The following is a 23,969-nucleotide window of genomic DNA, read 5'->3' as shown; positions in this document are numbered from 1 at the left end:
GTACGACTCTGTGTACCCCTTGTCTTTATAAATAAAAGATGATTATAATTTTTGGATTGTTTCAGAGAATGCAACTGGATATCATTCTGACGAGCTTGCAGGATCACACACATGTGGCATCCTTACTGGGATACAGCTCTCCGTCTGACTCCTCTGACAGCTCCTCCCTGCCTCTACCTTACAGCTCAAGTTCTGACCCCAGTTACAGCTCTCAGAGCAGCCACCCAGATACGCATCTGGCTGAGATCCTGATGAAGACACTTCTGAGGAACTTGGGCTTCTACACAGTAAGAACGGCTTGATAGGCCATAATTCTTACCATTTGACTGCCAGTGGTGACTGAAGTCAGATAATATACATTTATGCAGTACAATATAATTTCAGCTCCCTAAGACATATAATGATGGATACAGATTAAAAGTGTTTATTTCTCTTTCCAACCATTGGACTGTTCAGTGTGTAGTACATACCTTATATAACCCCTCCCATCTCAAGCTGAACTCTGTTTTATTAATGCCCTTTGAAGTATGGTACCTTCCTTGATTCCAAGCTGAGCAGGACCATTGGCCAGGCGGGAAGTTTCTCTTCTCAGCTGCATGATTTGCTGGGAACCATGTTGTCTGTGTTTGAGGTGGTGCCTTTTACACATTTTCATTCCAGGCCGTTTTAAAGGGAGCTTCTCAGTAAAAGGTCTAGATCCACCAAAACAGGCAGTTTATCACTTTGTTCGCGTTCACATGTCGGAGATTTGTCCTTCTCAACCACCACATGAGGTGGTTGAGAAGGACAACTCTCTTTGGATCAGCCCTTCTAATAGATGGGAGAGGACCTTGGTCACCACGGACGCCAGTCTGTCCAGGTGAGGATTGTCATAGGTCCTCTTCGGTTCTAGGGTCTCCAAGAGTCCTTTTTGCCCATTGTAAGGTAACCGGATTTAATATAACCTTCTGCCAAGAACAGAGCCTTGTGGCACTCCAATAGATAGTGAAAGTAGAGGGAAAGATGTGCCAGAAATAGAAACACTAAAGGAACGGTTCAATAGGTAGGAAATGAACCAGGAAAGAACTGTCACCAATGTTAATTGGCTGAAGGGTGTGTAGAAAAAGAGAGTGATCAACAGTGTCAAAAGCCGCAGAGAGGTGCATTAGAATGAATATGGAGAAATGACCCTTAGACTTTGCAGTAAGTAGATCATTGATCACTTTTGTGAGAGCGGTTTCAGTGGAGTGTTTATGGCGGAAGCCTGATTGCAGAGAGTTGAGAATGGAGTGAGAGGGAAGAAAGTGAGACAGGCATTTGTACACTAGTCTTTCAAGTAGTTTGGAGGCAAAGGGTAGGAGAGAAAAAGGTCAGTAGTTGGAGAGAGAGGCTGGATCGAGAGATGCTTTCTATAGATTTGGTGAGATGAGGGCATGCTTAAAGGAGGATGGAAATGTGCCAGTGGAGAGAGACAGGTTGAAGAGGTGGGCATGCAGTGAAAGAGGAGTGGAGAAGTTGGGAGGGGACAGGTTGTAGGTTGAGATGATGAGGTGAGTGTAGAGATTTCGTCTTCAGTTACTGGAGAGAATGAATTAAGGGTGGATTGAGGAGTGTTGGTGAAAGTGGGTAGAATGGGTGGAGTGTATGGAATTTGGCATGAGGAAATATCCTGTCGAATGGTGTCTGTTTTTATTTATTTTTAATTATTTTAAGTAGCTGGCAAAATTATTGGGTGGGGGAGGAGGTGTAGGTGGCCAGAGAAGTAAGTTGAAGTTCCAAAGAGGTGATGTGGGTTAGAAGACTGGGTGGGCTATAGATTTGAAGAATGTTTGTTTGACATTTAAAATAGTAGTGCTATAAGATGAAAGGATGAATTTATAGTGGAGGAAATTGGGATACAAACGAAATTTTCTTCAGAGGCACTCTGCACTGCGAGATCACTTTTGCAGGTAGCGGGTCTGTTTGGTGTTTGGTGTCCACTATAAATTCATCCTTTCATCTTATAGCACTACTATTTTAAATGTCAAACAAACATTCTTCAAATCCATAGCCCACCCAGTCTTCTAACCCACATCACCTCTTTGAAAACCCGTGTTGGGTTTTGGATTTTTGGAGATTGTATGTGATAGCTGGAGCTGTATTGTCTAGGGCTGAAGTGGGTATTTTGTTGTAGAAAAATACAGCAATACAAAGGTGGAGAGCATAAAATAGATGGATAATGTGAACCTCAAACGAAGTGAATGAGGTGACAGTTCAGAGGGTATGACTTGGAAGGTGCAACTTGAAGAAAGTGGAATGCCTACTTTAATCATAAGTGCCCAAGTAGTTGAGCAAGATTTTTATGAGATTCATTGTAAGGGGTTATATTTTTATGAGGTTGTATTGTTTTATTTTTACTTTCTCTATTATGGGCAATTCTTTTTTTTTTCCCCATCATCCTCCTTGGGTGCAGAGGAGTTTTTTCTTAAGGGAAAATTATTGTTCCTGTTGGCAATCTCTGTACATTTGTTACCGGGAGTTTTCAGGTTCAATGTGTTTGCGTCCAAAGATGCTAGTTTTGGACCATATCTTCTAAGTGTATCCACCCTGAAGCAACAACTTTGGGTCATCCCCATATTTGCAGTGTCCCCAAGCTGGATGACAAAGATCTAGATTTTTATATTTAAGTTAAATAGTTTTCCCTATTTCCATTAGGGGATAATGTATGCTCACCCCTTATGCTTCAGTTTTCGTAGTTGGGCATTTTTGTTCTTTTAACCAACTTTTGTGTCTTGTGGAGCTTGGTTGAATGTAACTGAAGTTCAGAGCAGGGAGATGGTATAAAGGTGGAGGAGCTAAATATTGGGCAGACTCTTTATAAAGGTATAAAAATCCTGTTACCAAATCTATTTTTATTAAGATTTTAAGGCATTTTTCAAGAAAACAAGCATAAACATAAGCCAAACAGAGAAAAGGAAAATAAATAAAATCCCTAACTAAGTGGAGGTAAATTATTGCTTAGTTAAATATTATCTGACACTGGTTTGCTATTGTTTACATTTTAGTCACACTAATTAAGAACTGACAAACTATCTGTGAAGAACAATGAAGACTATTCACTTTCAACTTAACATCATAATCTCATGAATGACCTTTTCTATTTGTTCTGTTTGGTATTATGATTGTATAAAAAGTATACTGAATAATATGATATATCTAGCAAGTTCTTATACAAATTAGTTATGACTTGACTACATTAGAAAAACATTAATTTCTGGATGAAGGCAGCAAAACCATTCTGCAGTATTACACACATTTTTCACCAAGAACATACAGAGCAGAAGTCTACTTAAAGACAATCATTTTATTCCTTTCATTTTGCACCTCAAGCAATTAAAGTAAGTCTGGTTCAAATTATGTAAATTAACTAACATTATAGTGCCACTCTTAAGTGTAACATGCTGGTGTTTTCATTTGGTAGTTCCTTACAATCTGTGACACTGTATAGAGATGAGGTCTCCTAGAAGTATGACTGAGAGGCTTTATTAGGGAATTATGGTTACCTGAATGTTTTTTCTGTTTTCCAGGATCAAGCTTTTGGGGAACTGGAGAAAAACAGTGACAAGTTCATTGTAGGGGCTTCATCGTCCGAAAACAGCCAACCAGCCCATCTTCATGAGCTGCTGTGCTCCTTGCAGAAACAGTTGCTGGCATACTGCCACACAAACAATATAAGTGAGGTACGTGGTGTGCCATTATAAATAGTGTAGTGTGATCGCTTTAAGTTATGGAAATATAATTTGTGATGGATACTTGCTTAAATAGTGTAATAGTATGGCTTCTTCTAGCCTACTTAAATGTCCTTTTATTTATGTTAATGGATTATTTCGTTTTAGTCCAAGACTCTGTGAGATTCACTTGACTAAAAGCAGTAGGCCACTACTATATTTGAATAATTTTTGTGATTTATTTTGTCTACACATTTTAGTTAATAGTTAGTTGATTAAACCAGGGTTTTCTTCATTTAAAAAAAATATTTTTCTCTTTAAGCTAAAATGTGTGCACAGACCCCTAATAAAGCTTCCCTGTGTAGTAGATCAAGAACTTTAAGTAAAAGCAGTGGCTGCTATACTGAGTTTTTAACTCTACTTCTGGAAAGAAGTGTTTAATGCACCCTTTAGGTTGAGTTCTTGGAAGAGCTGACTACTTTTTTTTAATAAAATTATTTATAATTTTCCTTTTTTATTTCGGATATATTTGTCCGATACTGAGACAGTAATTGGGAGGTACAGTGTTTCCCCCTTTTGTACTTGTTATTGCAGTAAATAAATATGTACGCCATCCGTGTACTTCTATGGGCAGTGTAGGGGTGAACAGTCATTTTATCGCCTTAGATACACTGTGTCAATGAATCACTGTTGCCATTTAGCAAATGTCAGTCCTTTCCTTTCTCTCCAGAACTCCAGCAGTGTCGCACTGCTTCACAAACATCTTCAGCTTCTGCTTCCTCATGCTACAGACATCTACTCCCGCTCTGCGACACTACTGAGGGAAAGCCCATGCAATGGGAGTGTGGGGGAGAAACTGCGTGGTATGTGTTACTCCAAGTGTTATCCATTGTAGACCGATCCTGGCAACTCACAAAATGCATTATGTCTTCCCTTTTGAAGTACAAGAATTTCTCATCTTTTTATTCATATAGCCATGACCTCTGCCATTCATCTTCAGTGCTGTTTGTCTCTCTTTTTAGTTGAAGGGGAACTGACACTGCAGGTCTAAATCTTTAATAGACACATCACTTTGTATCTCTTTGTGCTATATAAAGAGTCAAGCAGTGCAGAAGGTTATCTGCAAATGTCCCTGGTGATTGCAGGGATCCTGCTAAATAAAATTAGTGGAGATCATACAGTGTCCCCACCATTCCAGTCCTACTATTAGGACGGAAAGGGAGTTCCTAGAACTGATTTTTAAAGTGGAAAAATCCCTTTAATGTGTCATTATTTTTAATAAAGTTGTTCTTTTAACACCATTTTTTGTTATACAGTGTTGTATGTTACAAGAAAATATATTGTCTTGTTAACTAACTAAACTAATCTGTAGGAATTTTCAAAGAATTTTTTTGCACATTTTAGCAAGTATTTAACTGAGTCGAAACCTATGTTTTTGGAATAAGATACTCTGTAAAAGATCTCCAAATGTAAATTCTTATATTGTCATTATTGTACAGTCGAGACTACACTATTCAGTGAATAGTAAGCAGTGTACTGTAATATGCTCATTCATGTGGCATACAGCCAAATGCACATGATAGAAGCATTTCTTGGCTTGGTGATCAATTTGCATAATTTTATACTCAAATGGAAAATAAATATAATGGATCTGTAACAAATGTTACATTCTTATATAACGTAGTATCATTTCATCTTTCTTCTCCCTGCAGATGTCATCTATGTGTCTGCAGCAGGTAGTATGCTGTGTCAGCTCATTAACGCCTTGCTGTTACTGCCAGTTTCGGTTGCCAGACCTCTACTCAGTTACCTACTGGACCTGCTGCCCCCACTAGATCGCCTCAATAGACTGTTACCTGCAGCTATTCTTTTGGAGGATCAAGAGTTACAATGGCCTCTTCATGGTAAAGGGTGATCTTGTTAGCCTTTCTGTATTGGGAGTGTAAATAAGTTATCTTTTTAATCAGATTAACTATTGAGAGCTTGCAAATAACAGACCTGAAAGGCAATTGAGTGACTATCACGATACCGGGCCACCCACAGGTTACTTGCCCTCAGTATTGTAGGCGTGGGAATATACTTTCATACCCAGACGAAATATGTGAATAAAAATACACATAAGGTTTATTAGTACAAGAACACAAATAGCATTAAAGCACTTTCAAGAAATAGTCACCAAAGGCCTACTTTTTCCTACTTAAGTCAGATGCGATATATATCACGGATGATCTATGGGTGCAGCACTGTACTAGTGTTCTATTGGCCACACTGGGGTATCCGATCCAGGCTTGTATCAGCTGTGTTTCACTTTCACTTCACTTTGAGGACATACAAATCAACAAGGATTCCCGAAGAAGGAAGAGGACTCATTGTTCCTCGCAGTCTTTCTGTAGCCCTGCAATCCTCAGTCACTATAGCTGGAGCTGTAATCCCCATGCTGGCCCTGATACTCCATTCTTTCAGGTTGCAAATTGCTACATTGAGGCAGCAGCATGTAATCTGTATATGATCCTCAAACTAATCTCCATCCCTCCAAAAGCAACTCCATGATTACAAGTTCACACAATGGGTCTCTCAAGAGTAAGGTCCCAAAAATAGGCAACTTTGGTTTTCCATCACATGGACCTCACAATGTTGGAAGCTAATCATGTGTCAGGCACCATATTGTTTCTTTTATACATAATTGAATAGTTCCTACTTTTTGCACTTAGTTTAGTGGGAAGTGCTGCAGCTTCCCAATGGGGACCTGACAGTGTTAGGCTGCCGTTCCTCAGGCTGGAAATCATCTCAGGTGCTCCAGATGCGTTCTAATGAACTTGAAAGGAGTATTGCTAAACTACACAGCAGAGCTCTGTGAGTTCCAGCTGCCAGTGCTTCCAGACAGTCCTCAGAATCTTAACCTAATGTGGTCCAATTTGGCTTGGAGTTTGCGCTAGACCCCAACAACACAAGCTTGGAGTCCATTTTGGTGGAAACTCTAAAGATCTGAGCTGAGCTCCCTGACTTCTGGCTGTACATGGAAAGGGGAGCGGACATACTCACTCTAGTTAACTGATCAGACAGTTGTGGATGATTAGCCTGGATTGGTTAAGGTGGCTGGTCTACCCATCCCCAGGCAGTGGGAAAAATACTATAACCGGGGCTTGTTGAACATATGGTATACTTGTATATTCTTGGAACAACTATTATGAGAGCAAATTGAGCCAATAAAACTAATATTAGTTTGTGTTTGATCCTGTGACAATGCTTGCCTCTACGCTACTGTGTTCATCAACAAAGTAAAGCTTACAATTTAATCCATCCTCTGGTTTTCCTGCACTAAGCCAAGTATTCCTGAACCAGCACTCTGCCAACTACCCAGCAATCCTGATCCGTAGTGAGTGTTGAAAACCTCAAATAAGCATGGTGGGGTAGGTTGGCATAGTAAGCCCAACCCATGACAGCTGAACATTTAGTTGAACCAAAATAACAATAATAATATTGGTTGTTTAAAGTTAGAAATGTTTGTCACTAGACTTAGTAGGAGTAAACATTAGTCCAACAGGATTTTTGGTTGGTTAGATTTTCCATTCCATATTGAAATTCATCCACTTGTCTTTATCCCATGCAGGAGGACCAGAGCAAATTGACCCTGCAGGAGTTTTATTGCCTGCACCAGCTCAGTCATGGGTCTGGCTTGTGGACTTGGAGCGAACAGTTACACTGCTTATTGGACGCTGCTTGGGGGGCATGCTGCAAGGATCCACTACATCACCAGAAGAACAGGACACAATGTATTGGTTAAAGACCCCGTTATTTGGGAATGGTATTGAGATGGATGTTCCTCAACTTGGTGAGTCTGTGTAAATTTGTGCATGTACAACTTGTACTTCACAATATAGTGGTACCAATTGAGAACAAATTCTGGAAATTTAAACATTTGTTATTTCAAGTGTCTTTTAATTTGGCACATAACCGATACCCTTTTCAGATAAATGCACGAGTGCCCTTCTTGAAGTGGTTCTTTCGGGGAATGAAGAACAGAAGACCTTTGATTACAAGTTAAGGCCAGATGTTTCCATTTTGGTGGATTTGGCAGTGGGATCTACTAAGGAGCCAGCACGCAACCTGTGGATCAGTATGCAGGATTATGCTGTTAGTAAAGGTATGTGAGAAGGGACAGAATGAGCTTTATTCATAAGGCTATAACTGGCACTAACACTTTGTGTTATCTCATCCTAGACTGGGACAGTGCTACCATTAGTAATGAATCGCTGCTCGACATGGTATCACGGTTTGTCCTTGCAGCCTTGCTGAAGCATACTGGCCTGTTGCCCCAAGCATGTGGGGAAAGTAGGTAAGGAAACGAAATTCTGAAAGCACAAATAGTCTCTCACTGCCTTATATGTACATACATAGGTGTAACCATTTACAAATACCTATTTATAGATACATTAAGAACAGCATAATTTGTTATTCAGGCACATAATCTTGAACATTAATTTCCTTTTTTGTCCTTGAATTAATATATTGCAATCTTACTTCAAATGTTTCTATTCTGTGCAATCTCCTGCTGTAACAAGAATGTTATTTGTTGCTTTCTGATGTTCTGTTTTCATCATGCTTTGCTTTTTTCTTTGCCTAGATACCAGCCAGGGAAATCTCTAGCTGAGGTGTTTCGCTCAGTGTACAAGGTCAGGAGTCGCTTGCTTGCCTGCAAGAACATGGAACTGATCCAAACTCGCTCCTCATCCAGAGAGAGATGGGTACGTTATGGACTGTTCTCTCTTGACTGGGTCATATTTATATTTCAACAGAAATGTATTTGAGATTTGAAAAGCTGCAACTGGAAAGCAGCTTGTAAGAATGAAAATCTGTGTGGGTCAATATAGAAAGGTGTTTTAGGTGACTAAATAGAAACATCTGACCCAACCATACTGTATGAAAATAAATGTACACACTGTGAGTAGTATTTTATTATTTTCATTTTTTGTATTTTTCTCCCACCTCTTCTTTGGTGACTATATCGCTGTAGTCCTATGTTCAAGATAATTTACCAGTGCCTTAACTAGGCCAAATCCTTATCTTGCCTCTCTCACTACCCTTCTCCTTTGGAGGATCTCGTTTGCATAATCCTCTTCACCTTGTATCTATTATAATGCTGAAGCCATAAAAGTCCAGGTGGTCTTTCAGCCAAAACATCTCTTTTAACAGTGTGTGTTTTTTTTTTTTGTTTTTTTTCCCCTAGGCCTTGCTGTTGCCAAGTTGACTCAACATTTACAAACTTCATGGCATTTGTCTCTTAGGGGGGTATTCAATTGTTCGGCTTGACGGGCGAAAAACTTGCGCTCTAAAACTATTACCGTTAATACGGTAAAATTGAGCTTAAAAACCGTTCATACGGTAATTTACTTGCTGAATTTCTGCGAGCTGAAATTCAGCGAGTAATTACCGTATTAACGGCAATAGTTTTAGAGCGTGAGTTTTTCGGCCGTCAAGCAATTGAATACCCCCCTTAGAGTACAGGAAGTACTGCTTACATTAGACATGTAAAGCAATAGTGTACCCTGTCTGTTTAAAAATTTGGTTAGGGGGGGGGGGGAATATTTACTATGTAGGATACATGTTGGTGTTCAGTGATCTCACAGACTAGGAAATACTGACAATGGTGTTTATGGGGTTTAGTATATAGAGCATCCCACTGTTCCATTGCCTTCTTGATAAACAAACTACATGTTTACCCTGAGACACATTTATGCTGAAATTTAGCTTTCTGAAATGAGTGCATGATTTTTTTTTATTTTTTTTATAGATTATATGATTAATTTTCTCTGATTAGAAAAAAGTATCGTGTGTGTGGTTTTTTTTTTTTAAATGTATAGTATAAAATTAGAAGGTTGCAGAACAGAGGTTTTGACATTTTTTAGGTTGAGGTGGTAATTTCTTATGCTTATATAAGTCTCTTAATTCTGTATAGGGCGTGTTATTTGTTGCAGTATGTTTTGTCAGCCTAAAGAAAAAAAGATTAATGTAGAGGTCCTTAATATTTCATGGCTGTTGATCCAGATTAAGGGCTACGCTTTACAAACGTAGTTTGTATAATTGTGTTGCATGCGGCCCAAAAGCATTATCTCACTATACTTAATGTTCTTTTACCAATGATCTGCTACTACATTGCCTAAAGTGAAGGAAAGAAATATGCACAGATCATAACAACCAGATTATCAAAGAACAAAATATGTAGTAAGCTGTTCAAAAGAGTGCAGGTCAGCACTTGTGGTTATTGTGCATTACATTTTTAATTCACAATATTATAGTAACAATTTCAAGTAAGCATTACATAAGCGATTGTATTGTGTTTCCGAAGCACAAAACATTTATTTTAGCAGATGTAAAATTTAACAGTTCAATACATAATTGTAATACAGTACAGCCAATATCGAAAGATAAATACATACCGCTGTGCTCGCTTAAGCTAACTGCGCTCCCACTGGTACCAGAGGACAGTATTTCACTCCAGAATACTGTGGTCAGACAAGACTGAGGCCAGTGCCAGTGAGAGCTGTTATTATATACACTCAGTGTTACAGTGAGAACAATGCAGATGGTGTGGCTTGCTTCTATTGGTCCAGGTATCAGGAAGGTCCAGAGTGCTGCAGGTCATAGGCCTATATAGTATATAGAATTTATTGGGTTTATAGATTATTTTTTTTTTCTGTTCATTTTGATGGAACATTAGCACCTTCCTCTGTTCCTATAAACCTAGGTCAGGACGTACCCTCTGTAGCTATCCTCCTTGCATTGATAACAATTTCTTCTTCTGCCAGCCACTTATGTTTTTGGGCTCTGATTTCTGTCTTTAAATACTAAAAGCTAAAAATGAAAAATAATTTTTTAAATGATTTTGTTCATAGTGGAGTATATCTGAAAGAAGATTTAACTAGTTTTATAACTGATTCCATGATCTGCCAGGTATCTGAGACCCAGGAATCTGCAGATTTGGGCTCCCAAGAGAGCTCTTTTACAAGAACCATAGATGAGGAAGCTGAATTGGAGGAGCAAGCGGAGAGAGAGCGAGAAGAGGGACACCCTGAGCAGGAAGAAGAGGAGGAGGACCGTGAACATGAAATACTTACTGCTGGAAGTAAGTGATTTTTATAACTGTGTACATTTATATTTGTTACTTTCAAGGTCCATTGCCGTTATTGACTGTTCTGGCCAGTATACAAAGCAGTTTGGGCAGCACTGTACCGGATTCCATTCATAGCTAAATTTTGATCAGAGGGACAGCTTTTCTGAAAGACCTCCTCAAAATGGCACATTATTATTTTTCCCTTTTCAGGTAACTTTTCTTTAGGTATTAGGTAAGCATACAGTACAGGGTTCACTAAAATATTCACACAAAATTGATGGGCTCTAGTAATGTGTCATTTACTACTTAGTTCCTTTTTAAGAATGTGTTGGATAAATACTGAGACCAAAAAATGTAGCAGTGTAATCCTATCAACGCATTTCACCTAAACAAAATTTACAACAGAGCTTTTCTGATGGTTTGTCAATGTTTTATCTATGGGAGTTATATTTTGACAGGAGCGACATTAACTATCCTAAATTGATTGTGTGACTATATCAGTATAACATTGTACTGTTCATTTCCAGATAGTCCATATGCTTGTGAAAATCTCTCCAGGTCACTGGTGTTACTGCTCTCCTGTCCTAAGCTCCCCTCCTGTCTCTCTTGTGTTGCACATTACAGAAATATTTCAATGTTTCCTATCAGCCCGTGAGGTGGCGCGCAGACGGGAACGGGATAGAATGAGTCTAGGCTCAGCCGGGGGCACTGGCCCCGGTACTAGAGCGGAAGAGCAGCCCCAGCAGCTGGCACAGGGAAGAAGAGACAGCGGGCATCTAGCAGAGGGTCAGGACCTATACACAGCAGCCTGTAACTCCGTCATCCACCGCTGTGCCCTCCTTCTTCTTGGAGTGAGTCCTGTAATTGATCATCCGGAAACACCAGCGGAGGACAGACAGCATCAAGTTTCATCAGGGGGCACACATGAAGCTATTGCAGCTATGACAAGGTAGTCTAGAGTGTAAACTGATATTTTATAGGGCAGTGAACATACAAAACTGTACTAGAAAATCAAAGTACTGAGTGACGGTGAAAGTCACTCTGTTCAAAAATTGCATGCTACTTATTTTAATATATATATGTAAGGAGATGTTGTGCACCCTTATATTTATCCTACTCCATTTGTTTATTTCTGCATAATGTTTATTATAGCTCATCCTTCACATTCTGCCTTATAATTTATCTCCCTACACTAGGAGTGAAAGTCTAACAGCAGAAAGGAGATCCGTTCATTCACACCCCAACTACAGACTTATTAAATCCAGAAGCGAGTCTGATGTCTCTCAGCCTGAATCTGATGATGAGGGATATGCCTTGGTGAGTGCATGCTTAGTTTATACTTTGTTTATTTTCATACTACTGTCCTTTAGTCATATGTATTTCACATGGTGAATTACATTCTCATTTGCTTTGGGGTATGTAGTAAAGAATGTCAGATCTGAGCCGTGGTATTGAGTGCTGTAATTCCTTAGCACAGTCCTGGAGAACAGTAAAACAATAGTGGTTATCTGGCTGTAACAATGTGCATCTTGGGGGAATAGTTACTGTGTGACGGTTCCGTTGAAACGCCGATTCTCAGCGCTTTGAAGTCCTTTTCTTCAAATGGCAATTTTATTAAAGACAAAACCCAAGGGGCTTTGTCTGATAAAAGTGCTGTTTTAAAAAATGACTTCAAAGCATTGGGTAAATATACCCCTTGGTCTCAACAGTAAGCTTAGTGAAATCCTTTATTAAAGTTTTCTAATCTCTTTTTTTTTTTTTTTCTCTGTTAATTTTTTTCAGTTGTCTTAACTGACTTTTATTATATCTAGTCAGAGTAGAGCTTTTGGATATTTTCTGTAAGCTTTTGTTTCCTAATGTTGGTTAGTCCTCTCCACTTCCTAGTATGTATTTCATCTTTACATTTTTCTGGACATTTTGTTAAGAGCAAAACAAAAACTAAAAAAAAAGTCAACTTGTATGCTTACAAAATGATTAGACAAAACCGCAAACAGATTAAAATTAATTATTTTGTGAACCAATAGAGTGTTGTGAATAGATGTAGGTAGTGGATGTGCAGTTAGGATGACAAGGAAACTTAGGTTAGGATGAAAGAGGGAGGAAAGTAAAAGAGAGAAAAAAGAAGAAAGTAAGGGATTGGTGTATAATAAAAACCTCACTCTGACACTATTTCCCCGCTTAATTCCTGTACTTCGATAGGTATGTTGTGAGACATATTTTCATTGCCTCTATTGCGCAACAGCGAAGAGACCTTTCCTCATCATAATTAGGTAAAATAAAAACAAATATCCATAGAGTTGTTTAGTACTGAAATAGATAAACCGTAGAAACCAGCAATATATTGGTTATAGGACTTGCAATTTCCCATGGACCACTATACATCTCATCGGTGCTATGTAAATACCAGTGTTCAGGGCCTGATTATCCAATAGTCTGTCTAGACTGCACCTAAGGCGGAAGACTTTTGGGGGGGGGGGAGGCTGCAAAATTTTTAGAGGTGCAATATTGTGACAGGGAGAAGCATAATTTGTTTTAAAAATGAAGACAGTAGTTGTTCTCCAAAGTAAAAAGAAAACATGACCGAAAAATGTTAATGGTTTTAATGTGTTTCCATGGTAATGGTGGAAGACAATGAGTCATCCTCGGGCGGGCGCTTGAAGTAAGTGGGAGAGAAAAAGACTGCGACATTGTAATCTCGGCCTTAGGGGTAATTTTATTAAACTGCGGGTTTGAAAAAAGTGGAGATGTTGCTTATAGAAACCAATCAGATTCAAGCTGTCATCTATTTAGTACATTCTAGAAAATGACAGCTAGAACCTGATTGGTTGCTATAGGCAACATCTCAACTTTTTGAAATCCGCAACTTGCTAAATTTACCCCTTAGACTGTTGTAGGTCTCTTGGAGAGGAGGGCTTTCTTCACTCTCTGGATGTGGTCAGGGCTTACAGAGGACCTGTGCTCAGAGGACTTGTGAGGTGTGCAGGACAGAGGATCTTTTGATCCTCTATGATGCTCACATGAGATGTTAGCCAGCGTCCAAGCAAACTGGTGCTAGGTTTATTGCTTTGGTAATTTGACAGGCATACATTGAAGTTAGAAAACCTGTTTCCGACTTTAGTATTGCCGACAGACCCCTCCCCTCTACAATCCCCCTGCCCCCTCTTCAGTTTTTTTTTAGGTGCCCGCGCAGTTGGGCAGTGTTTTTTTTAGTGCTTAGTATAAATTTATACTTTTATTTTATTCTTTTATTTTTAAATTTTTGTTACAGGTGGCAGGTGGCAGTACTATAGAGAACACACTCACAGCTGGGCAGCGCAGGCACTCCCCTGTCAGATGAGAGCCAGCGGCTCTCACTGACAGGGACAGGAGGAACAGGTGTCTGAATTGGGAGTGACAAGCTGTCTCACGGACCGCTGTCACTCCTGGAGCCTCCCCGATAACCGGCGCTGCCACTGCAGGCATAGAGCGACGGTTATCGGATGTTTCAGTTGGCGGCGGCCATCTTGGATTTCGGGAAGGAGATCCTAAGGAGAAGGGGGCTATACCTGGATCCCCCCTCATGCATAGGAGGGGGCATCGGGTATTGGTCTCCACTACTCTGCTACAGAAATACCTTTTATTTTTTAATCGGCCACAGAATCGCTGCAGAAGCAGCATTACTGAAGGGGGGGAGTTAACACATAGAGCTCCCCCTCCTTCCTGAGAGAGAGATGGTTTGTCCCAGTCTTCTGGCGCCAAGGAGAAGCCCTGGAACAGATCTGAGGGAGCAGGCACCAAGATACTGCTGTTGGACTTCTCCCCTATTTTGGCCTATGGGCTAAGTATCTGTTTTATTTAAACACATATTCTGTATTGCTGTGTACAAATGGGCTAGTAGGGATTATTTTATAGTTCTCCTAGCTGCTTAAATTTGTGTTTAAAATATTACAAGTACAACTTTTATATCTAGATCAGTTGATTCTTGTAGTTATTTTCCCTCTACACACACACATCTCTCTCTCTCTCTCTGTGTCTCTCTCTGTCTCTCTCTCTCTCTGTCTCTCTCTCTCTCTGTCTCTCTCTCTCTCTGTCTCTCTCTCTCTCTGTCTCTCTCTCTCTCTGTCTCTCTCTCTCTCTGTCTCTCTCTCTCTCTGTCTCTCTCTCTCTCTGTCTGTCTCTCTCTCTGTCTCTCTCTCTCTCTGTCTCTCTCTCTCTCTGTCTCTCTCTCTCTCTGTCTCTCTCTCTGTCTCTCTCTCCCCCCTCTCTCTGTCTCTCTCTCCCCCCTCTCTCTGTCTCTCTCTCCCCCCTCTCTCTGTCTCTCTCTCCCCCCTCTCTCTCTCTCTCTCTCCCCCCCTCTCTCTCTCTCTCTCTCTCTCTCCCCCCTCTCTCTCTCTCTCTCCCCCCTCTCTCTCTCTCTCTCCCCCCTCTCTCTCTCTCTCTCTCTCTCTCTCCCCCCCCTCTCTCTCTCTCTCTCTCTCTCCCCCCCTCTCTCTCTCTCTCACCCCCCTCTCTCTCTCTCTCTCTCTCTCTCTCTCACCCCTCTCTCTCTCCCCCCTCCATTGGCGCCTCTGCGTCCATACCGGGACCTTCCTCATTACAGACGGACCAAGCTCCTGTTCCCACAGAGCCGCCATGGTCCGCAGCTTTTATAAAGGGTTTGAATAAACTGAACCAGTTACTCGAATCCCCAAACATTCCGCCTGCTAGAAGAAAGCGGGCTAGATCTGATAATATTCTTATGGTCCTTTCAGATTCTGAGGAGTTTTCAGAGGAAGAGTGGGAAATTAACTCTGATTCTGACCAGGTTCTACCTTTGGGACAGTATGAAAGCTCTAAGAACCAATTTATTAACAATTTGGTTTTAGCAGTAAGACAGGCGTTGGACCTCCCAGAACCAGAGGATCCGATTCCTAGAGACAGAAATCTTTTTAAGAAGGCCAAAAGAAGGGCTAGCCGTTTTCCCCCTTCCGTAGAACCTAAAGATATTGCAGAAGGAGCCTGGAAACAGCCTGAGAAAAGGTTCACTGTTCCCAAAAGATTTTCTTCCTTGTATCCATTGCAGGAAGAGGATGTGGTTCGCTGGGAGAGTATTCCAAAAGTGGATATTTCTATAGCCCGTTTGGCCAAGCACACTTTACTCCCAGCCCCAGGTTCTGCATCTCTGCAAGATGTCAATGGCTGCAGAGTGGAATCCCAGCTGAAATCCATACTTGCGGCTGCGGGTTCTTCCTTTAGGCCCACATTCATTTGCTTCAGCTTGGGTTGCTAAAGCCATGGAAGCATGGGCAGACCAGCTAGCAGAAGCCTTACAGGACTCCGAGTTACTCCCCCTGGCTTTGCATTTGAAGGAGGCATCGGGGTACCTGTACGAGGCGGCCCACAACACAGCAGCTGTATCTTCTTCTATTCAGGCTGCATCTATCTCAGCAAGAAGAACGTTATGGCTGAAATCCTGGGAAGGCGATGCTGAATCAAAAAGGTCCTTGGAAACCATTCCTTTCTCAGCAGCAGGTTTGTTCGGCCCGGAGTTCGATACCCTGATCTCACAGGCAACAGGTGGCAAAAGCACTTCCTTGCCTGTATTTCCTAGCAGGTGCAGGAACCCTCGGGTCAGCTCCTTTCGGGGGACCTCCTTTCCTAAAGGACAGTCCTTTAGAGGCAGACAACCCAATTCTCGAGGCTCCTCAGCCAAGGGGAGATCCTCGTTTGCAGCTAGGCGCCAGGCCTCCAAGGCCCAGGAGAAGCCTACGTCCTGACGACCATTTTTTTTCTTTAGGGGGTGCCAGTGGGGGGACGTCTGTCTTTGTTTCAGGAACAATGGGCAGAGTCCTCCCAAGATCCTTGGATTCGGGGTATTATATCCGAGGGGTACAGGATAGATCTGTTGGGCCCAGCTCCACATCGTTTTTTCCAGACTCCGCTACCCTGAGATCCTTTAAGAAGACAGGCTATACAGGATTGTGTCGCCTCTCTTCTTTCTCAAAAAGTTATCTGCAGGGTCCCAGATTACCAGAAAGGACAGGGGTTTGATTCGAACCTGTTTCTGGTCAGGAAACTGGACGGCTCCTTTCGTCCCATCCTAAATTTAAAAGGCCTCAATGTGCACTTAAGGGTGGACAAGTTTCGTATGGAATCCCTAAAGTCGGTGATAAACGGCTTAGAGAAGGATCAGTTTATGGCGTCCATAGACATAAAGGACGCATACCTCCATATTTCTATATGGATTCACCATCAGTCTCTCCTAAGATTCTCGGTGGGATCCTTTCACTATCAGTTTCGGGCCCTCCCCTTCGGCCTCTCAACAGCGTCGAGGGTTTTCACGAAGGTCATGTCAGTTTTGGCAACATGTCTTCACCTTCAGGGAGTTCAGGTTGTGCCTTATTTGGATGATCTGCTCATCAAATCCTCCTCAGTAGATTGCTTACGTCATCACTTTGGTGGTCCTCGAGGGCCACGGATGGCTGATCAATTTAAAGTAATCCCAGATGGTTCCGTGTCAACGCGTGGTTTTCCTAGGCCTCATCATGGACACCAGCCAGCAAAAGGTTTTCCTGCCTGTTGAGAAGGTTGCTTCAATTCAGAGCATAACAACTCAGGTCTTGTCTTCTTGTATCAAAGTTCAGGCCAAGAAAGCACATTATTTGCGCTGGTATTATGGAGGACTTTGGTCGATTTATTATCCAACCATGAGCTTCCAAGAAGGACATGGTTGTTTGAAGATGTTGGGATACAATTTCGTAAGACGGAGCTTTGAGAAGATTGTCTAAGTAAGGTATTACTGTAATACCCTAAGAACAGAGACTGGACGCCATGACTGCCATCACCTTGTGAAAACCCTTGGTGCTGTGGCTAAACCTAAGGGTAAAGCCCTGAATTGGTTATGGTAGTCTTGTATGGCAAAACGTAGTAAATGCTGATGTCCCTTCCATATGGAACATGAAAATACGCATCCTTTATGTTCAGTGAAGCTAACAATTCCCCTTGTTCCATGGTCGCAATGATCGACCTGAGGGTCTCCATTTTGAACTTTAGTACTCTGACCTGAAGGTTGAGAGTTTAAATTTAGATTTGGTCTGAAAGAGCTGTCTGGCTTCGGGAAAACCCCCCCAAACCTCTTTCTACTGGTGGAACGTGAATAATTTCCTCCGACTCCAACAGGTTGTGGATCACTACTTGCAGATCCCTGCATCGGAGTCCACAGGTTGGGAGGCCAGAGGTGAAATATCGATTGCGAGGAAAATGGGTCAGGTCTATGATATATTCCCTTGTGACAATGCCCCTGATCCAGGAGTCTGTTGATAAATCTAGCCATTTATCCCGGAAGACAAGAAAACGTGCTCCCACCACATCGCTGTGGTTTGGAGTCGCGTCATGCAGAGGCCGACTAAGTTGGCTTGGACTTTTTGCATCTAGAGGAACCAGAGCTCCTGCGAAAACTACCTCTTGAAGGAGGATTTGGATGCACTCTGGCTGGGGATCTCCTTGTCTTGTTAAAGGGACAAAAGGACATCTGCATGGGGAACCATCTTGGATTCCTTTAGCTAACTGCTCTGCCCAAGATTGAATGGCCTTATTTACCCAGGCTATAGACATACCAGGCCTGAAAATAGTACCAGCGGCTTTGTATGCCGAATAGAGCAAAAAAAAAAATTGATTTCTTGTCCATGGCATCTTTAAGTGAAACTACCTCTCGCACTGGCAAGGTAGTGGTTCTGGTCAACGTGGCTATTGGGGGGGGGTCTAGTCTTGGGACAGTCTCCCACTTTCCAGAGTCTTCTACCGATAGGGGATAAAAGGCTCTAAATTTTCCTGGCATGTGAAAACTGAGGTCCGGTTTGTTCAATGCCTCCGCAATCATGTTCGTTAATTGAGGAGAAGGGGGAAAGGCAATAAGCTGTTTCATCTGTCTTTTACAAGCGAGAATCCAGCATTACGTGAAACCTCTGGGTTGGCAAAACCTAACGTTTGTCTAACTCCCAGTACCAAATCCTCAATTCTGTGAACCGTGGATGTGTCATCCAGAATAACTGAATCCTCATCACCAGAAACTATTATTAAGTTTTCCTTCCTCATCCAATGAGATATCTGAAGTAGAGTCTGCTACACTAATCTCATGTGATATTTGACGCTTATGAGATGGTTTTCTAGCACCACTCAAAAAGGCATTCCAGTGAGGAAGTAGCTTTAACCAAATCCTGGGTCGAGACCGCCAAAGATTATTCCACCTGGAAAGTATCTGTAGAGGTCTGTCCAGATTGTGAGCCAGACTGTTGTGATGCAGAATTAGAAGTGGAAGATTGACCTACCTCACGGTGTGATATTACCCTTTTGAGGTCTGCTGAGGCCAATGTCAACAGACGCAGCCAAGCAGGTTCCTCCGTGGGCGCAGACACAGACTGAATCTGGCTGTGTTCCCGGATCTCCACTTCACAAGCCGTACACAAGGCCTCCGGGTCAGACTGTACACAAGATAATTTCGAGTTACATTTTGTACATTTATAATGCATCACAGACCTTGCAGCAGTTGCCTTCTTAGAGAGGTCCCTTTATCAGTCATGTGTCTGTATGTGTGTATATATATATATATGTGTGTGTGTGTGTGTGTGTGTGTGTGTGTGTGTGTGTGTGTGTGTATGTGTATATATATATATATATATATATATATATATATATATATATATATATATATATACATATAATTAAGGGATATATTACACCAATGTTTAGTTACACAACCACTAATTATGAATTACTGTTCGCCAGAAAATATAATAGTAGAATATATGCAGGAATAAATATATTATGGGTTCAAATATATGACTTAAAGTATATATGATGCCCTTCAGCTGTAAACAGCCTGTATTATATGTCAGTATTGCATATAATTTGACCAACTGACAGTCTCACAAGCACACACACACACACACACACACACACACACACACACACACACACACACTCTAAAAGACAATCAATTATTGCAGAAAGTTTAAAAATGGAATAAACCTGTGCTGGCAGTAAGAGCACAGTAGGGTCAGATGAGGAGGTGAGGTAATGGCGCTGAAAAGTCCGTTGACTCCAGGAAGCAGGGGGGAGGAGTCTAGAACCTCTATCTTCCTTTGTATTGTAAAATGGCTGCCCTGCTGAGGAACGGAGAAATCTCCGTATCTGTGCCCTCTGTGTGCGCTGCAGTCACAGCTGTACTATCCTATTCACTGGAGAACTTGCTGTGGTTGCTTAGGTCCCCTCTTGCTGCTCGTTGCCTAGGGGGGAGAGGAGAAACGACCGCAGCAGCTGCTGTGTGTAGCGGCTGCAACTGCACTGGCAGCTCTTTTGCCAATAATATGTGAAATAGCCAGTTAAGCTGGGGGTAAGATAGCCGTTAAAGTCACTCACTCCTGCCAGAGGACCTAGGATGAAGAAAGACCTCAGTCTATCAATCCCTTGGGAAGCGCCCCATAGCCAGCAATTTTTCCCCCCCCTAAGATACATTTGTAAATAAAATGAATAATACATTTTTTTTTATATATCTAAATTCAGGGCAGGAGTCCTGGAAAGCATGCCCAACTCCTAAGGGCACTAATACTAAACTACGTTCTCTTCCTGTGGGAGGGGCATAGCAGAGGTGGAGCTACAATCACAAATTTAACGGTTTAAGTGCCTGACTCCAGGGACCACCACCTATACCCCTATGTTTCGCAGTGTCCCCCAATAGGACGCAAGTGAAAATATTCTTGTTGTAGGAAAACTTACTGCCTGTAGAGGTGTACAGTATAGACGGGGAGATTTTACAGTCTTTGGGCCTGATTCATTAAGGAAAGTAAAGCAAAAGATAACTTTTCACCTTGGCAAAACCATGTTGCATTGGTGGTAGAAAGTCGGCTATGTCTTCCTACAGCAAGAATATTATAGCATAAAAGTAGACTACTGCATAAAAGGGTGTGCTACCAGTGTCTGAAATATTTAACAGGGAAATTTAAAATGTAATGGGTGATTTATAGTTTGGGTAGGACATAATCTAGATCAGCTTTAAATTTCAATGTACAAATAAAGATATCAAGTATTTGTGTGCTACATAAAAAACAGCCAGTATTTATCATATGTGCAAAATAATAAACTAATTTACACAACTTGCATTGCAACATGGTTTTGTACAGGAGAAAACACTATTTTTTTTTTACCTTACTTTCCTTAATAAATCAGGCCCTTAGTGTAGAAATTTAAAGTGCCCACACTGTATTCCTTTGATTGATCTTAATTTCCCGTTATCCAAATAGTTAGAACTTTGTTACACCCACATGGTTCTTACTGGGCCAAAGAACTTTACCCAATATGTTTGGGTCCTTTAAATTCCTCACTGGGTAATATAAAGAGTTTATTTTCCCTGCAAAACTAAAAGTACATATCTGACTAATCAATCAAGGTAAGCTGGCTAATGAAGTATCAGTTTCTTTCATCAAAATAATGTAACCTCCTGTTTGGTTATATGGAACACAGTGATCTGCTGGAAACAATTTTGACTAAAGTAACTTGTGACTTTGTCATGATAGAAACATTATCATTTTTCAGATGTTGGATGCCTGTAGGCCCCTTTAACAATGTATGTTAATACTAGAGAATTAATCCGCTATGTTAGTTACTTGCCTCCTGACTATGGAATGTTGCACTTGTTGTTATAGCAAAGACTACATAATTCAACCCAACTTATTTTTGTATATTTACGGACACATTAAAGTCATTCTAAAGGCATTAATACAGTACAACTTTTTTTTTTTTTAAGAATAAATTCTAGAAAGCAAAATGTAATTATGTTAACATTCATTTCAGAGTGGAAGACAGAACACAGACTCTGACCTTGCAAACCACAGAAAAAGAGGTGAGACTTCTTTCCATATATAGCTCTAGAAGAATATTATTTTTGTTGTATGGTCGGTTACCTTCACTGTCTTTTTATAGATACTATGGGACAGCTTGTCACTTATGGGGGCATTATAACCAGAACATTAAAATGGTTCATATACACTAGTTGCTTTTACTACTGTCCTTCATGTGCAAAGTGTTCTGTTTAGACTGTAATCAATAGATTAGGATACACACTGCTATTTTTGGAGTCTGCTTTCACCCACATGGAACGAATTGCTGTGTTTGCTTATGGGAGAGTGATAGCTATTATAATGTATTAATTGTGATCAAAAGTTATAAATAATGCATACAAGTATCTTTGAACAGGCACAGAATGGCTGATGCAAGAGTAATTTTCTGTTTTAAACTTCTTGGGTTGTTCTACATTATTATTTTTAACATCCTGGGATACAGATATGAACCATATTCAGTTTTAAGTGTTGCTGGCCTTTGATAGGGATGGACACACAGAAAGTGTATAAGGAAGGGAAAGTTCCCTTTTCTACTGTCAGGGAGAACACCTTGCGGAAGTGTTAGGTCAGAAAGAAATGAAACGCATTTCTGTCGCTGCAGAAGAAATGATCAGGAGTAAGCAGGACTTCCTTTCCCTTTCCTCTCTGTGTCTCCTTTATAAAAACCTTTCGTTTTCTCTGGTGATATCCGGCTGTTAGTCTACTTGTCCCCCCTCGGCCTGTTGAGCCCCAGAAAAAAGAAGATCGCCAAGCAAGTACTTAACGGCATGTTATCATTTTTCTCCTCGTCTACTTGCTTCCTTCCAGCTAGCTATTGCCTTTCATATTAAAGTTCATTGTATGAGCTCACTGTGCTTTGGCTTGCTATAAAATAGGCATTCATATTGTCATCTGCTACAAAAGCACATGTTCTGGGAGCATCAGTGCTAAATAGCTAAGCAATAAGTTCATATTAATTCCCAAATTGAGTGAAAGAGCTGTGTAGTATAAGGATGATGAGTATGTACTGTTAATTGTTGTCATGGACTGGCTGAGATGCCTAAGATTTTCTTTTGCGATATTCTCAAATGTTTTAAACTATTTGTTCACAATTTATTTTACCATGATCTGTTAAATTTGTAAACCTGGCAAAGTCTTTGTGTCTTGCTTGACGTAGGTTAACTCTACAGTAGACATACTCAATGTCATTATACTTAAAAGCATACTTACTGGACATTGCAGCTTCATGGAAACACATCATCTCTAAAGCCTTAGACTTTTGTGATAGCGATTTCCATTTTTTTTTTTTTACTGCAGTTTCCCCATCTGAGCCCCCTGCCATTGATTCTTGGGCCCGGCTGAAACACAATCGGGACTGGTTGTGTGGCTTATCTTGTGGCTTTGATACAGATGCAGAACGTGGCAAATCCCTTGGTGTGTATACATTGATTGAAAATGTTCTAAGCTTCGTAAGTGGAGATGTAGGCAACTCTCCAGGGTTTAAGGAGCCAGAAGAAGGCATGTCCAGCTCTCCGCAGGCCTGTATTATTGCAATGGAACAGCAGCAACTACGTGCTGAGGTATTATGATTACTACAATTCTCATTGTTCTTGTGGTCTAGAAGTATTTCAATATGTTTTCTATATCAAAATGGTATCTTCTAAGATATAAACATCTTGTTCATAACTGAAATTTGAGGATGTCCTGCATACATCAAGTTGGTTGTTTTATCGTTAATTTTAAACAGTACTGAGTGTTTTTGTTTTTTTTTCCCCTTAATTTTTTTTTAAATTGTGACTTTAAAATGTTGACTGTTCCTCATAGGCCATGTCAGACCTAGCCACTGTAGGACATAGGTAGCTCTGCTTGGTGGATGGACACTAAGCTTAATAAAATGTACTCCATCTGTGCAGACCTGAACAAGATGGGTATAAATGTTGTTGGTTATTTCAGTGGCCTATTATTTGTAGCCTCTGTAACCAGACGGGCTTACACTACCAACCTGCTTGGGGGCTACCAGTATGTATGAAGTTTAGCTATTGTCTGTTACTCTTCATCATTGAACACTCCTACTGTGCCACTTATTGACTGAGTTTCAATTGTCATCGGCCCAAATGCCACTCAATTCTGGCCAAGGGGATTTAATCTTTTAGTCTGCCTTGAGGTCCAAGCTGATTTTGGCTCCAGGATGCTAGCCATCAGATCACAGGGCAAAAATCTGCTGGATGCAGTTTCTTGAGCTCTTTGAGATTTCCAGATTCATGTGCATTGTTCCAGTGCTGCTAAAAACCTCTCCTTGCTGCTCTTTTGGTTCCTGAATTTGAGACTCCAGCTGGGAGG

General features: G+C 41.0%; 1 protein-coding gene across 9 annotated transcripts in view; it reads left to right on the top strand.

The window, feature by feature from the left end:
- Window positions 1–23,969, top strand: part of HERC1 (HECT and RLD domain containing E3 ubiquitin protein ligase family member 1) — a 237,658-nt gene that overhangs the window by 64,063 nt on the left and 149,626 nt on the right. For 7 of the 9 annotated variants that reach the window (XM_075208383.1, XM_075208382.1, XM_075208387.1 and 4 more), the window contains exons 15-28: window positions 66–287; window positions 3,546–3,698; window positions 4,417–4,549; window positions 5,399–5,590; window positions 7,297–7,518; window positions 7,657–7,830; window positions 7,908–8,022; window positions 8,311–8,431; window positions 10,638–10,809; window positions 11,422–11,746; window positions 11,994–12,114; window positions 21,604–21,652; window positions 22,350–22,415; window positions 22,947–23,209. In XM_075208383.1, the coding sequence (XP_075064484.1) occupies window positions 66–287; window positions 3,546–3,698; window positions 4,417–4,549; window positions 5,399–5,590; window positions 7,297–7,518; window positions 7,657–7,830; window positions 7,908–8,022; window positions 8,311–8,431; window positions 10,638–10,809; window positions 11,422–11,746; window positions 11,994–12,114; window positions 21,604–21,652; window positions 22,350–22,415; window positions 22,947–23,209 (2,328 nt within the window). The remainder of the gene's footprint in view (window positions 1–65; window positions 288–3,545; window positions 3,699–4,416; window positions 4,550–5,398; window positions 5,591–7,296; window positions 7,519–7,656; window positions 7,831–7,907; window positions 8,023–8,310; window positions 8,432–10,637; window positions 10,810–11,421; window positions 11,747–11,993; window positions 12,115–21,603; window positions 21,653–22,349; window positions 22,416–22,946; window positions 23,210–23,969) is intronic. The other 2 variants (XM_075208388.1, XM_075208389.1) reach the window with 2 other exon arrangements.

This window comes from Mixophyes fleayi, chromosome 4, assembly GCF_038048845.1.
Source record: "Mixophyes fleayi isolate aMixFle1 chromosome 4, aMixFle1.hap1, whole genome shotgun sequence".
Taxonomy (NCBI): domain Eukaryota; kingdom Metazoa; phylum Chordata; class Amphibia; order Anura; family Limnodynastidae; genus Mixophyes; species Mixophyes fleayi.
The sequence above is the reverse complement of the archived record's forward strand: the minus strand, read 5'-3'. Positions and strand labels throughout refer to the sequence as shown.